This window comes from Eutrigla gurnardus, assembly GCF_963514095.1.
Source record: "Eutrigla gurnardus genome assembly, chromosome: 24".
In the NCBI taxonomy this organism is placed as follows: Eukaryota; Metazoa; Chordata; class Actinopteri; order Perciformes; family Triglidae; genus Eutrigla; species Eutrigla gurnardus.
In genome coordinates, this window is record NC_139935.1 from 152,501 (window position 1) to 166,635 (window position 14,135).

General features: G+C 43.8%; 1 protein-coding gene and 1 long non-coding RNA gene across 15 annotated transcripts in view; one reads left to right on the top strand and one right to left on the bottom strand.

The window, feature by feature from the left end:
• LOC311010085 (poly(rC)-binding protein 3-like) overlaps positions 1-14,135 on the top strand; it is an 18,031-nt gene that overhangs the window by 112 nt on the left and 3,784 nt on the right. For 2 of the 14 annotated variants that reach the window (XR_014596729.1, XM_084004569.1), the window contains exons 1-9: positions 1,275-1,497; positions 8,096-8,435; positions 8,513-8,545; positions 8,627-8,743; positions 9,402-9,533; positions 9,617-9,745; positions 10,637-10,780; positions 12,288-12,329; positions 13,553-13,611. Coding sequence is in view for 12 of the 14 variants with exons in the window: in XM_084004569.1 (XP_083860695.1) it covers positions 8,190-8,435; positions 8,513-8,545; positions 8,627-8,743; positions 9,402-9,533; positions 9,617-9,745; positions 10,637-10,780; positions 12,288-12,329; positions 13,553-13,611 (902 nt within the window). In the remaining 2 variants the exon portion in view is untranslated. Of the gene's footprint in view, positions 1-1,271; positions 1,498-8,095; positions 8,436-8,512; positions 8,546-8,626; positions 8,744-9,332; positions 9,534-9,616; positions 9,746-10,636; positions 10,781-12,287; positions 12,330-12,981; positions 13,061-13,552; positions 13,612-14,135 lie in introns of those variants that run through there. The other 12 variants (XM_084004573.1, XM_084004574.1, XM_084004575.1 and 9 more) reach the window with 12 other exon arrangements.
• The window catches only part of LOC311010088, a 17,017-nt gene continuing 13,984 nt past the window's right edge, over positions 11,103-14,135 (bottom strand). Inside the window, exon 3 of the long non-coding RNA XR_014596730.1 lies at positions 11,103-11,240. This is a non-coding gene — a long non-coding RNA (uncharacterized lncRNA). The remainder of the gene's footprint in view (positions 11,241-14,135) is intronic.

The window sequence follows — 14,135 nt, forward strand, 5'->3', positions numbered from 1 at the left end:
AGTGCTTTGCGTGAGAATGCTTGGCCTTTAACAATAACATTCGAGAGAGATATTTTGAGGTTTAACCCTGATATAGATTTTTCAGCTCACAAATACTGTCGATTAAATTAAGTGGAGAATTATTTATTATGTTATTTTTTCAACTGGCTTATTATGGCCCTCTAAGACATTAATACTGCTCCATGAAACAACTTTTGACAGACTGAGGATATTCAGGACTTATACGGATTAGGCTCAATTATACAAGAATATGACGTAAACTAGCCTTTTCCAAAGTGCTGCCACCAGTCTTGGTTTGGGGTTTTGAAGGGGAGCCAACGGTGTCGTACGAATACACAGCAGATTCCCTCCGATGTGGCGCTCTATTTTACTTTTATGGTTCAATGTGGAGCAAATTTAATGCTCTATTTGTAGTTCATCCCATGGGCCATTTTACAGTCGAATGGGTCGGTACAGGCATGGTTACCGTCTTCTGTTGTATAGGTACAAAAAAATTAAGGCTAAGCGCATATTGGGAGCCTCATTACAGCCTTGACTTTCTTTGATATAGGACGAGGAGTGGAGCATCTGTGCCAAATGAAAACAATTGACAATAAGGTGAAACCGTCCATTGTCTGCATTGCCCCTAATCCAGACGGCATAACCCCACGGTTTGCTTTCCCTCTTAAACGTTCTCCTGCCTTCCAAGCCTAATCATGTCAGATTACGCTCTGCACACAACCGTCCATCTGACATGAGGGCTGGATTTGTGCTGGATTGGAAAATCTGGATGGGATGCCTCCAAAGCTGTGTAATTCTGCACATACACACTCGGAGAAGGAAGCAGATTAAGGCTGGAGGATAGGCATGCCACGGTAGTAGTGTTTGTGCACCGTTGACGACCTGCATGTAGAAACGTGTGATGGTTGGTTGGACCTATACTTCTTTGAGGTTCCTCAGTGTCTGCATGTTACATCTGAGATTATTTCAACGTTTAACTGGGTTATTTGGTGTCGACGGTTACCAGGAATGACATGGATGGTAGTTTGGTGGTCTTTGGGATAGACGCGCCCCGGAGGCTACCCTTCTCATCCAGACCTCCTCGTCCCCAGACGTGCCCCCACGATGCCCGTGTGCCTCACTGGGCATGCCCCCCTTTTGTTGCAGCCCGGGGAAGTAGGGGGGTGACAGGGTGGGTGATGGTCACCCAGATTATACGGCATCATACGGCCTATTTACACTTGACACCAAACAGTATGGCAAACAGAGTATCGCACCGCGGCAACAAAAACCGTGCTCATTGAGGTTGTCACTCGCCGTCGTTTCATCATATAATTCCGAGAGCCGTCACGTGTTCCTCTGGTCGCTCATGTGACCTGGTGGTACGGACCAATAGGGTGGCACGGTTTGTCCTGGGCAGAGCGAAAGGAAGAAGGGAAAAATTATTTTCCCTTTGCGATTTTTAATCTTGCAACGCCGAAAGTGGTCGTCGTCTACGGTTTCCTGCACTACATTAAGGTAAAATCTATTTTTTTCTTTATGGCTCTCATGAGGAATCTTTTTGGTAAATCCCAGCTCAAGGTGTGCCTTTTTTCTTTTAATGCTACTATTTAAATGTATCCATTTATTTTAATCATTTTTAGAACACATTGTTTCTGGACTTCAAACAGTTGAAAACTTGCATGACATACAGGTCTGTGCTGAGCCACGCGACACTGTTCAATTATTAATTAACTTGATAACTTACCCGCTCAAGAATTATCCTAATAATGAGCTGTGACAGTACCTAGCTGTGACAGATAACGAGCCTTAATGGCTCGTTATCTAATCTGCTTATTAGAAGAAGATCAAGTTAACATTTTCCAAAGTTATCCTTGTTGCGCCCAAATAAGGCGGCTGCATGCGGCGTGGAAATATTTTGGTTTTCTCCAGAGAATAGTCAATTTCATGGTCAGTCGATTTTGCTTTCGGGGGTCTCTTGATCGTCAGCATCGTTTGGCCGTTTGTCGTCTCGTAGCAAACGCACGACAGATTTCATTGTTGGAGAATTAGCCGCGAACACGAGACAAACGGATGATCTCCAGAAGAAGTGTTGTTAACCTGAGAACTATGACGCTGGATTGCTGTGGCATTGATAACATGATGGCTAGTGGAACTGATACACCCCCCCCCCCCCCCTCCCCGGAAGATCATTATTCCAATTATCGTCACACTGATATTAGCGCTGCTGATGGCCTTATTCTCGGCTACTCAGAGAGCGAAAACGTCGCCCGTCATTACCTCAAATGCGGTTCGCCTTGAAACTGATGAACGACTCCTTTGTTTGGGTAACAAGTGAAAGTCTGGCGTGCTCACTAATCTGAGGTCCAGCTGCAGGTGACGACACTCAAACAGACTGAACGCGGTTCGGCCGCTTGGCGTTAAAGCTTGGCGTGAAGGGAAGCCATGACTTTGTGACGAGCGCTGATCTCACATTACAAATTGTGGCAAATCTAAAATGGCCGACTTAACGCTCGGCTCTTAGCGCGCCGTTTCACCGCACAACATGGTGTGCCTTCATTGAAGAAGCCCTTTGCAGCGTGCCGCCACCGCCGGCAGCGCGTCTCACTGGAAGCCCCCACGCCCCCCCAGGAAGGCCAACACTAGTCCCTGCCAGCTACTTTCACAGCGACTTGGTGGTACTTGGTCTCCTCTGATTCGACTGGTTGGGGTGGCCACAGTTTTGATTGTGATTTAGGCTGAGCGATCAGGATGCTGGGCTGCTGATGTGGGCTGACAGCTCTTGAGAGCACTGTCATAGTGGCGTATAAGAATGCCGATGGGGTAGACGCCCCCCCCTCCTCTACTCCACCACATACAACAAAAGCCTGCGCCAGACGAGACGAGAGCTGCTCATATACCAGTAAACTGAGGGCCAAATCCAATGCAGCTCCTCCATCAGCCCACCATTTGTGACAGGAGTGACCATCGCCAGCAATTATTCATCCTCCTCTTCCTCCCATTGCTCACCCCGTCACAACGTAGTCTCTCTTCAAACGAGTTGAAAGAGGCCTGAAAGTGAGAAGTTCCTTCATGCAGAAGTGAGACGCTTTGAAACATATGGATCAACGAGGTCACCCCCCCCCCTCCCCCGCTGCCCTACATGCACACTCGCTTTCCTTTTGTTCGCCCTTAATTGGAGCACAAACACCAACGTGACATCTCAAACATATTGCCTTTATTACAAGCGTTATTTCGGTCCAGATGTTTGACGGCCTGCCTCGTGGAAACTGCCTGAAATCTTCTTCATATCTGTTGCCTCACTCTGCATTTAACCCAAACTCTCTGACTCTGAGAAACCATCTGACCTCTAAAGTCAAAGGCTGCTCACATAAAACTAAGACGCTGCTTTAAATTAAAAAGCAGAATAGTTTGCACAGCATGTCAGCAGTCCAGAACAAACGTTTCTTATTCATTAATCGTGTATTTAAGGGCCGGCTGAATTCCTCCAACAAATGCAAAGAGTTTACGTAAAGAAAAACTCTTCTTTGCAAACTTCCATTAAAATGCATTATGTCACAAAGAGACACATTTTTCATTCTGCTTTTTCATTTCCCCACTGTTTATCTAGTAATCCAACAACAAAGACCAGACTATAAAATGTATTGCTCAACGAATGAACTATGTTGCTCATCACCTGCAGCTTCATTTGGTGAAACCTCGCAGCTTGGGCTCAGAATCTGGTGTAGTCATGGAGGGTTTTATATCAAAACATCATGATGACATATCTGTAGATATGTGGATTAGGATGAACAGATGACAGCGGCTTTGGCCTAGATTAGACTGACGGCCGTCCATTTAATGATTTTCCCTACAGGATTTCAGATGTGTCTGTCTTCCCCGTCTGTCAGCTAGTCTGGCAACTGACTTTATGGCAACATGATGATGTCAAAACATATTTTAACGTGATGATGAAGCAGCCATCTTTCAAACTTTGTTTCAGACTAAAATACCAAAAAATATATTTACAAATGTCCCAAAATAATAAAGTACACAACAGTGAATCCATCCTTCATTTACTTATTGAACTGCAAACAGCTTTTCAATGGATGAGTATCTAAAATCTTTTTAAAAATAGGCTCAAAACTGAATTATTTGCACAGAAATTATTTCATTTCACAACAAATTACTAAGAAATGATGTCTCAAAGCTGTGAGAGAAACTTGAAGCCCTTATTCTTGGCAGTTATTTTCACGTTTTAAAACATTTCCGACAGATTGAAGTGGATCGTGTAAAAAGGGGCCAAACCAAGTTGATGGTCAGTGAGCTGTGTGGCGGCGGCGGCTCTCGGCCTGGAGTGCAGTAACTTTTATCTGACATGCCTCGTGTCTGTAGCAATCCTGCCTTCTTCTGTCAAATTCCAGAAAATAAAGAGGCAGATGATCCTCCATAATTCTACATAAGAAACATTTTATGCCCTTTGAACTGTCAGTGACTCGTCAGCCCTTTGCAGCTTTTAAATCATCTTCCAAATGCACTTTCACATGCCAAGCATCTCCCTTAAACTTTGCTGAGTGTTTCTGCATCATTTACACATCAGTGGCTCTGCATAAGAGCAGCATCTCCTCATTGTTGAGGATACATAAAGAGATAAAAAGACAGGAGACCTTACATTCAAGTTCTTCAAGAGCAATGCACAAGTCTTTTTTTTCCCGTGGCGAGCAGACGCAGGGAGAGATGGGAGGCAGGGGGGGGGGGGGAGCCATTTTGTGCACTGCGTTGTCCAGCCGAGCGTAAAGCGTGATTAATTCAATAGCCGCCATAGAGGAGGAGGCTAGCAGCACTGCAACACCGAGCATGACCCACTTTCCCCATCAGATGTCATGAAACATTCCCTGCCATCCCTCCCCGCGTTCCTCCAACTTCCTGCCTGATTAACAAAGAGATTACGAATCCATGTTTGCAATGATCACAAGTGTCGACACATTTAGTCAAAAATACCAGCGTTTAGGTGGATGTTTAAAAAGGCAGCAAGAAATCAGAGCTTGAAATTAAAAACTGACGACATGCTGGAAGGTTTGAGCCCATTGGGGCAAATGATTCACGGGGCCTTGACCTAATTCTATTATGCTACAGGATGTATGAGCAAAATACAGTCTGGGAGCACAACTATTCAAACGCAGCCCTTAACGCTGACCTTGTTCATCTCCGACGTCCAACAGACTCGCTCTCGTTGACCTAAATCTGCAGCAGAGTTTCTGGGTTTTAATCACGGCGAAGGAGGCTCTGGGAAGCTTTGAGTCTTTTTCATTATTGTGCAAGAGAAAGGAAGTACAGGCCTCGTTGTACTAAAACATAAATGAGAACGCATCTAAATGTTATTTAGTCCTCAGCTTTCAGAAATCTTGGAGTGACTTTCCTTCCCTCAATTTGTAGTTGAAAGGGGATAAATACGGTGCCATCTATCGCTTGAATCACAACGTCAATCTTGTTTTTTTCCCCCTGTCCCCCCACTCCCATCCTGCCCCTGGAGAGGACCTGCACCGCTGGCTTGGGTCTTAAACCCGGATTAAGGCTTTTTATGTAATCTGGTCTCTGGGAGATTGGAGAGACAGCTGGCAACAGAATCCCTGTCCTTATCTCTCCAACCTCCCCTGGCCTCCAACCAACACACCCTCATCTCTCGGCTCCGCATGCAGCCCAGATTAGAGGAGGAACCACTTCTGTCTTTTTAACACATCTGTGGCTTTCATTCCAAATTACAAACACTTGAACAATTAATATTAAGGTTGCTACAACAGCAGCCCTCCTTTTCCTGACTTTCACTCATATTTAGCACCTTTTAACACATCAAAAACTCTGCTCTCACGTCTATCTTTTTGTCAATTCAAAGTATCAAGCCGTCAGGAAACCAAAAAAAAAAAATCTAGAGTGATAATCCCTCCAAATCTAGTCGTTCAGACGCACAAATACAGCAGGAAATGTATGAAAGTAAACTATAACAGAGAGTCAAATAAAGGATGGTTTACACGTCTGAATACACATCATCCTCCCTAAACGACTCGTCCACCTACTTATCAAACTTGAGGGGAAATTAATTAATCAGCAACTGTTTTTCAATTCATTCGTTTGGATTATTTATGAAACTAAAACACAAATCATTATCTGGCTGCAGCTTCTCCAAATGCTGCTTTTCTCAGTTTTTAATTCATTAATAACTGAATATCTTTGAGTTTGCATGCTAGGCATCTTGTTTAATATTATTAAATTATTTTCCCTCCATGTAATGCAGCAGCAGTGCTTTTCATCACCAGTCTCCCCCATAGACGGACACAGTGCTGACGAGGCACGGGATGACCAAAATCATTTAAATGTATATTAAAAAACATTACAGATGATCATAAAATCATCTCCCTGCATAAATAAAGGATGAGTAAATACGTGTTTAAAATGTATTTAAACTTTCCCTTCTCTATCATGACAGTGAACTAGACGATACTTAATAATCCCGATGATGAAAATTCACTACGATTAATTCCTTAGAGTGTTTTTCTTGATACACGCTGAGCCACCAACCTATGAAAGGTGTATATTGTATATTATATCTATCTATCTGCAGCCAACCTGAGCGCCTTACAAGGCAGTTAGGGAGTTAAATTAGCTCACTGTGTCGGGGAGGAAGGCCTCGACAGAAAGGTCAATGACGGGAACATCTGCCTTTAAAACAATCCATGAAATCATCGACCATCTGTCCAAACATTTCCTGGATTTTCTTGGACTAATTGGCCATATTCCTGTTTCTTTTCACCAATAAATGTAAACTTGATGAGCAAATAAGTGATCACATGGAGGGAGGGACACAGCAGCAATGCCTCTGATTGGCTGACGATGACATTATCTGTCTCTTCAGTCAAGGTCAGCTTCCACTTCCGCATATTCTCATTTAGCCGGCTGTGAGTCAACTCACTTATTATCTACGTATGTTTTACATTTGAATCAAACTGAAAAATGTAGGTAAGCATTAGACGTGAGCGTTCATGTGGAATATTGACCAAAACAATGTTTTCATATTCTTGTGCTTCCATTATTTTCTTGGTAGAAAACACAAAATGGAAATATGTCATATAAAGTCATTTTCATGCACATTTTCAGGGGGTTTCCCTGGAAACATAAGTGAGAGTCCAGTTTAGTTGTAATGGAAAATGATTTTGTAGAAGACAGCGGCTTCAGAATCTGTCTTTTTAAATAAAGACCGACTCCTTGGCACTGGAAATGGTTTGCCCTTCTAATAGAAGAGGATAATTGATTCTAATTGAGTAGCAATCATTTAAATTGTATCATTTGGATCTTAATTAAAGCTGGATAAACTGCAACTCTTTAAAATCTCACGACACAAATGCCTGATCACTGTAAAGACATCTCTGAGTGATTTAAAATGTGCAGCAGATTAGGGATCCACTGTTAGGACTGCAGCGCCCTCTTGTGGACGCTCTGCTAACTGAAGCCTCTTGACTCATTACATCACTTGTCAGGCAGAATTAGATGGTTTCCAGCTGAAATGGGCTTGCCTAAAATAAATATGGTGCTCACCGTTCCATGGCTCGTCTCGTGACTGAAGAGACGTACGCTGACCTACATTTCAGTGCCTTTTATTGCAAATCGGACAAATGCTGCACCCCAGTTACCCATTTCCCTCCCTCTTTCTGAGCAGTTTAATCGGTAAACAAATGAATTAACAAGGAATATGGAACATATATGTTCAACGTTGAAATAATAATGTCAATACAACTACATCTTAGGACCTTTTTTAGGCTCCGCGTCAGTAAAACAAACATACGTTTGGTGATAAAAAAAACAACAGTGAGAGTATCTATAGCAAGTATTGTGTGTTTCCTATTACTCCATCGAAAACACATCAGTGAGCCTCACTGTAGTTTATTTTGACCCCATCAACAATGTCCTGCTACCGCCAACACCGAGTCCAAATGTGGAGGAATGGAAATAAACTATTTCCTCCTGCTTAGCTGAAAACTGCAGTGAGGGAGATAATATCCGTCTTTATCTTTCCATCTATATGAAACAATAAGCTTGTTGTTTTTGGTGAGTGGTGTGTAAGTTAACTGTCTTTCTCTCTTAGGTGACCGGTTGGCTGACTCCACCATCACACTCGCGTTGGCCTTCGAACTCCTCTCTCACGTCACCACGCCCCTTCCTTCACATCCAATCCCGACATGGAGCCCATCAAGGTCCAATCAGAAGGCGGACTGAATGTGACCCTCACCATCAGGCTGCTGATGCACGGCAAGGTACGAACAAAACACCAGGATCTGGGCTATTCTCTGACTTTCTTCTTCTTGCTATTATTTCCAATCATCTGTGAGAAGAAACTAGATCATTTGGAGGCCACCCGCGGCACAAAGACATCTCACGCTGTTTGTTTGTGTTTTCTGCAGGAGGTTGGAAGCATCATAGGAAAGGTATTCATCACAGACACAACAACAAGCATCAGAGCGCCTGTGGAAATACATCTTAATAATGTTTCCTTTTCTTTCAGAAAGGAGAAACGGTGAAGAAAATGCGTGAAGACGTAAGTCCAACTCTCCTGCAAATATTATAAACACATCTAATGTGTGTTTTTCTCCCCTAATGGTGTCTTTTTGCCCTGCAGAGCGGCGCCCGTATCAACATCTCAGAGGGGAATTGCCCCGAGCGGATAGTCACCATCACCGGACCAACAGATGCTATTTTCAAGGCTTTTGCCATGATAGCCTACAAGTTCGAGGAGGTATAACATTCATCATGTCACCACATTACACCGAGGCAAAAGCACTGGATATGCTACAGTGGTGGAGGAAGTATTCCGTAAAAGTACTAGTACCACACTGGGGGCGTTGAAAATAACTACAAGTGTAAGAACAATCAGGAAAATTCACTTAAAAGTATTGAAATGCATAGAAATGTCCCCTGTGACTGTTTTACAACGATAGATTACATCATTAGGGTGTGTTCATATAAAAGCAGCCTTTTATTGTTTGATTTTTAACTAGTTTGTATAGAAATGTCAGCCAGCATTAAATCTATGCTGAAGGAGATAAGAAAGGAAGCATTTAGAGAATTCAAACACTTATCATGGCTGCCACTTGGATTCCTCCAGGTAATCTGACTCACTTAGGAACCCTCCGGAGCAAAAAACACTATTCGACTGCCGCGCGTTCAACGCAGCAGCAAAGTTGTCTGATTCAACACTGAAATATGTCTTAATATCCACACTTCACACAGGTTTTTTTTTTATATAAATGGCAATATATAAAAAGAAAGCAAACACTGTGCAAACACATCCAAGAGAGAGTTTTCTACACTTTCTACTGATGCAGGACACCAAGGTGGATTTCTCCGAAGTCACCACTTCCCATACAGTTACACCTGGCCTTTCCTCCCCTCAGGATATAATCAACTCTATGAGCAACAGTCCAGCCACCAGTAAACCCCCTGTTACCCTGAGGCTGGTGGTCCCGGCCAGCCAGTGTGGCTCCCTCATCGGCAAAGGAGGCTCCAAAATTAAAGAAATGAGAGAGGTAGAGTCGTACGGCCTCCAGAAGGAATAATCCCATACTCCCCCACTTGCATTCAGATTAAAAACATATTCTTCTTACCGTAGTCCACGGGAGCTCAGGTCCAGGTCGCCGGCGACATGCTCCCCAACTCCACCGAGAGAGCCGTGACCATCTCAGGGGCCCCAGAAGCCATCATCCAGTGTGTCAAACAGATATGTGTGGTGATGCTTGAGGTACAGTATGGAGGGAGGAGACACAAAGGGAATGTTATTTACACTGAACACACAGCATGTTGGCGTTTCAATAACAGCCTGATGTGGAAGATACAGCAGTTTGTTTACAGTTAGAATCTTTACCATTTAAGTATTAAGTATTTAGAGTAAATAATCTGTCTTTTCCCATCATGTCATGAAGCAAAAATACAAACATTACATTACATGCTGCATCACATGTCTGTGTGAAGGTGATCTGATGAATAGTAGTATGAATACTAAGGTTAGATGCTCTCTGATGATCACATAGCCGTTTCTGGGCGTCTAATGTCATTTCACAACTGATGCATGTGTGTTTTGATGTCTGGTTGTGTGTAAATCTGCAAAGCTGCCCACACATGTTCCCAACTAGAAAGAAAGCAGAAACGACTGGCTTACAGGTAGAATTAGCATACAAGTCGTAATGGATCAAAGCGCTCCACACTCTGTAGTTGTCTCTCTTTGTCTTGCACCATTAATTTGACCTATCTGCACAGCCGGTTCTCCATTGGGCCTTCATGATGGCACCGGCCATGGATACTAGGAGATATGTGACATGACTGTAAGTGTGGGCTTTAAATGATATTTCACACCCAGTCTGTACAGTAGAGTCATCACTATCCAGTTGAAAGTGACGTTCCAGGTAAAGTCGTGCACTGACCCGTGGTTTGGACCGTTTCTGTCGGCATGAACACACAGTGAAGAGCACTTTTGTGTGAGCGTCACAGGTCGTCTCCCCTCAGGCACCGCCCCTCTATGGTTTCACTTTATGCAACTTCTTTTCTTTCTTTCTCTCTTTGGGTTCTAACACTCTCTCCACGTCTCACCCCTTTTCTTCCTCCCCCCCACTCTCTCCTCCTCTGCTCTCCTCAGTCCCCACCGAAAGGTGCCACCATCCCCTACCGCCCCAAGCCTGCCTCCACCCCTGTCATTTTTTCAGGTGGCCAGGTAAGAGCAGACCCACTGGGGGCGTCCACAGCCAACCTCAGCCTCTTACTGCAGCACCAGCCACTGCCTGTTAGTGTTGCACCAGGTTTTACTCACTTTTCCTCCCTCCCTCACTGCCCCCCCCTCTCCTCCGACTAGCATGACACCATCAATGCTGTTTACTGTGCCCTCACTGTCACCCCTCCCCCGCAGCCACTCCAGGCAGAACCAGTGATCAGAGAATTGGCAAACTTACCCATTGATTGATGAGAATAAAGGCGGTAAAAGCATCCTGGGACTTTTAATCCTGAAAGGACAGAGCATACAAACTCATTTATAACATGGTAAACTGGAATCAAACAACTCCTAATTCAGCCACTTGGAATTCATGCTATTTGTGATAGCTGACACACAACCGGGCTAACGTGTGTTAAACTTAAGTCTGGAAGGCAGGGGAGCAGGTAGACAGGTGAGGTTAAAGGGAAGCATTGTGTGGAAGCAGAGGGCTAATCACGTGACCAGCAGAGGAAGGACGACTCAGTAGCAGCACCTAGTGGAGACACACAAAACAGTGGGGTTAATAATCAGAGACACATCTCAAATACACTTCATATCAACTTTAGTTAATATGCCGTTTATCTTATTAATCCATTCATCTCATGGTCTAGTTCACTATCATGCAGATACCATTTTAAACATTTTAAATTAAAAATGATTTACTGTTGATCAACTATCATCTGTTATCCAGGACATTCTTATATCCTGTTTCCCCTCATATTTTAGAAGCTTTAAGTTTGGAAAAATGACCTTTTTGAATGACCTACAACCCCCAAATATTCAGCTTACTGTCACATAAAACAAAGACAATTAAGAAGCTGGATAGAGATGCTTTGCAATTTTGGTTGATAAAGGACTTGATAATCATCTAATTCATTTTCTAAAAAATGGATTAATTGCTTCACTGCTATGTTTGACCAGCATCAGCATGTTACCTTAACGCACAAGGATTATCTATTCACCAGAAATATGAACGATGATGAGTTAACTCATCAATTAACAGAAAAGCAGTTAAGTATCTTAACATAACATACATTTCCACTCTTCCGGCCTCATGCTGAGACTTGGCATGTTATCTTTGGGGGGTTACAGCTCTGGTTGCCGTCTTGGCTGAAGAAATGAAATTTAGCTCAGTTCTGACCTGGGTGGCTCCTATAAATCAAATATCCAATAGGTCACATTACTCCCCTCAGGGCCGCTCCACCCCTACACCCTCCCCGTCAACCCCTCCCCACTGTCTGAACTGTCCCTTATTGATTTAGTTCAACTGGATCTGATTGATGAACAGTAGGAGAACATGACAGGGAGTCTATAGTGCATGACTGTCTTGTAATATGGATATGGATAAAATATAAATTAGTCTGTCGAGTGCTTGAGTTGTAGTCATTTTTCTTATTTAATTGTATGTGAATATTGTTGTAGACTGAGTAGTTTAATTAATACAATTCAAACAATATATGATGTGATTTAGGAGTATTTTTGTGGCCTTGCTCTGATGATGTAACGCGATAACAATAAGCTCTTCTCCTCGTGTTTGCAGGCTTATACCATTCAAGGACAGTACGCCATCCCACATCCAGATGTGAGTGCTCACCCCACCAGGCAGTCTCGCTGCATCCACACTTCTCTCTTTGAGCGGCAGGCTCTTCACTCTCTCCCCACCCATATTAATATTAACTGCTAATATTAATACAGCTCTTTTTCTGACATGTGATTCCTAAATCTTCTGACTTTTCTGGCCTTTGTCTGGCATTCATCCTCATGAGGCTTGGCCTGGCGGTTTCACTTTGTTTCAGTATGAAACCTGCTTGAAATCTGAGCGTTACCGCCTCATGGTGATGCAGGCGGAGCTTTTTTAAAAACTCGGCAGTAAAGGAGCTGCTTTGTTGGCTGGTTTTAAGATGATGGAGTTGCCCTTTAATATAACACGCATCACAACTACTTCAGAAAACCTAAAAATAATCTCACAATGAAATGCTTGATGGCTGTAGCAGCAGTAACTAGGGGGGCGGAGTCTCAGGCCAAGTCCTCTATGAGCCTCTTCTTTCTCTGTCTCTCTTGGTCTTTGTCCTTCACCTGTCTGTGTTGTTACTTCTCCTCAGATCCTCTCTCTACTCTCGTAGCATTTCGGACAGACCTGTGTGTGTGTGTGTGTGTGTGTGTCTGTGTGCGTTCACGAGTGTGTTTTTAACGATGACCTCATAGCTCTGCTGTCCTCCTCCTCCCCCCCTCAGCAGTTGAGCAAGCTCCACCAGTTGGCTATGCAGCAAACCCCCTTTACCCCCCTCGGACAGACCACCCCTGCCTTCCCCGGTACGTACCCACCTACACGACGACCCTCTTTACCAAAGCTCCTTCTCTCGTTTTTACCTGTAGAGACAAACACACTCTCTACCTCCTCTTTTCTCTCTCTCTGTCTCTGTCCTTACTCTTTTTCTTCGTTCTCCTCCTGATGGTCTCTGTGGTGAACTGCCATCTTTGACATGGCCTGCTGGTGGTCTGCTCTTGTTGATGTTGAGGTTGTTCTTTGGTGTTCCCTTAGTATCCTCTTAATGATGCAGTTGCCTCAGAGAGTAGAATTGAACTTGTCAGGCGTCAGGAGTTGTAAACAGTGAGTGTCGGCTCTGCATAAGCCCGAGCTAGACTTCCCAGTGACACAGAACTGCTACTGGTCAATAGTCAGGGGACGAATCAACTCCAGGACTACAGTTCATCAATGCTGTTCACTCCCTCCATGTGCCAAACTCTATTTTATGTCCTCTCCCTTCCCTCCTCTCCCTCTCTCTGTGTGCTTCCTGTGTTCAGCAGCAGGTCTGGATGCCAGTAACCAGGCCAGTACTCATGAACTCACCATTCCCAATGATGTGAGTACATTTATCATAATGTGTCAAATTCAAAACAAAACCACAAACAACATCTTTATCCGCAATGAAAGAGTTGTCATTGAAAAGCAGGCATCGTTCCGCCTCCAGCACGACGAGTACTTAAAGACACCGTTGTCGACAATATGGCAGAATAACTGTCAAATGTATTCAGCAGTTTGGATAATTTGTGGCCACTTTGTGCAAATTTGTCTCTGCCGCTGCCGCTATACTGTAGCTCAAGGTAATCTGAAACACCACAACTTCAGAAAATCCATAAAGGTCACTGTGACATTGCGATGGTATCTGCTATCTCTAGATAGAGGCGAGAAAGATGAATTCACAAACAGCTGCATGAAACAAAAACAAAGTGCGACAGTGATCAGGAAGTATTGTTGGACCGCAACGTCAAAACCTCTGTTTTATTATCTTTTGACGTGGCTTCTGGTCGAAGTTTGCAGCGATACAATCTGACAGCAGATCAGTTGCAACTGTTGAGATCTTCTTCTCTATGGCGGAGATATAGT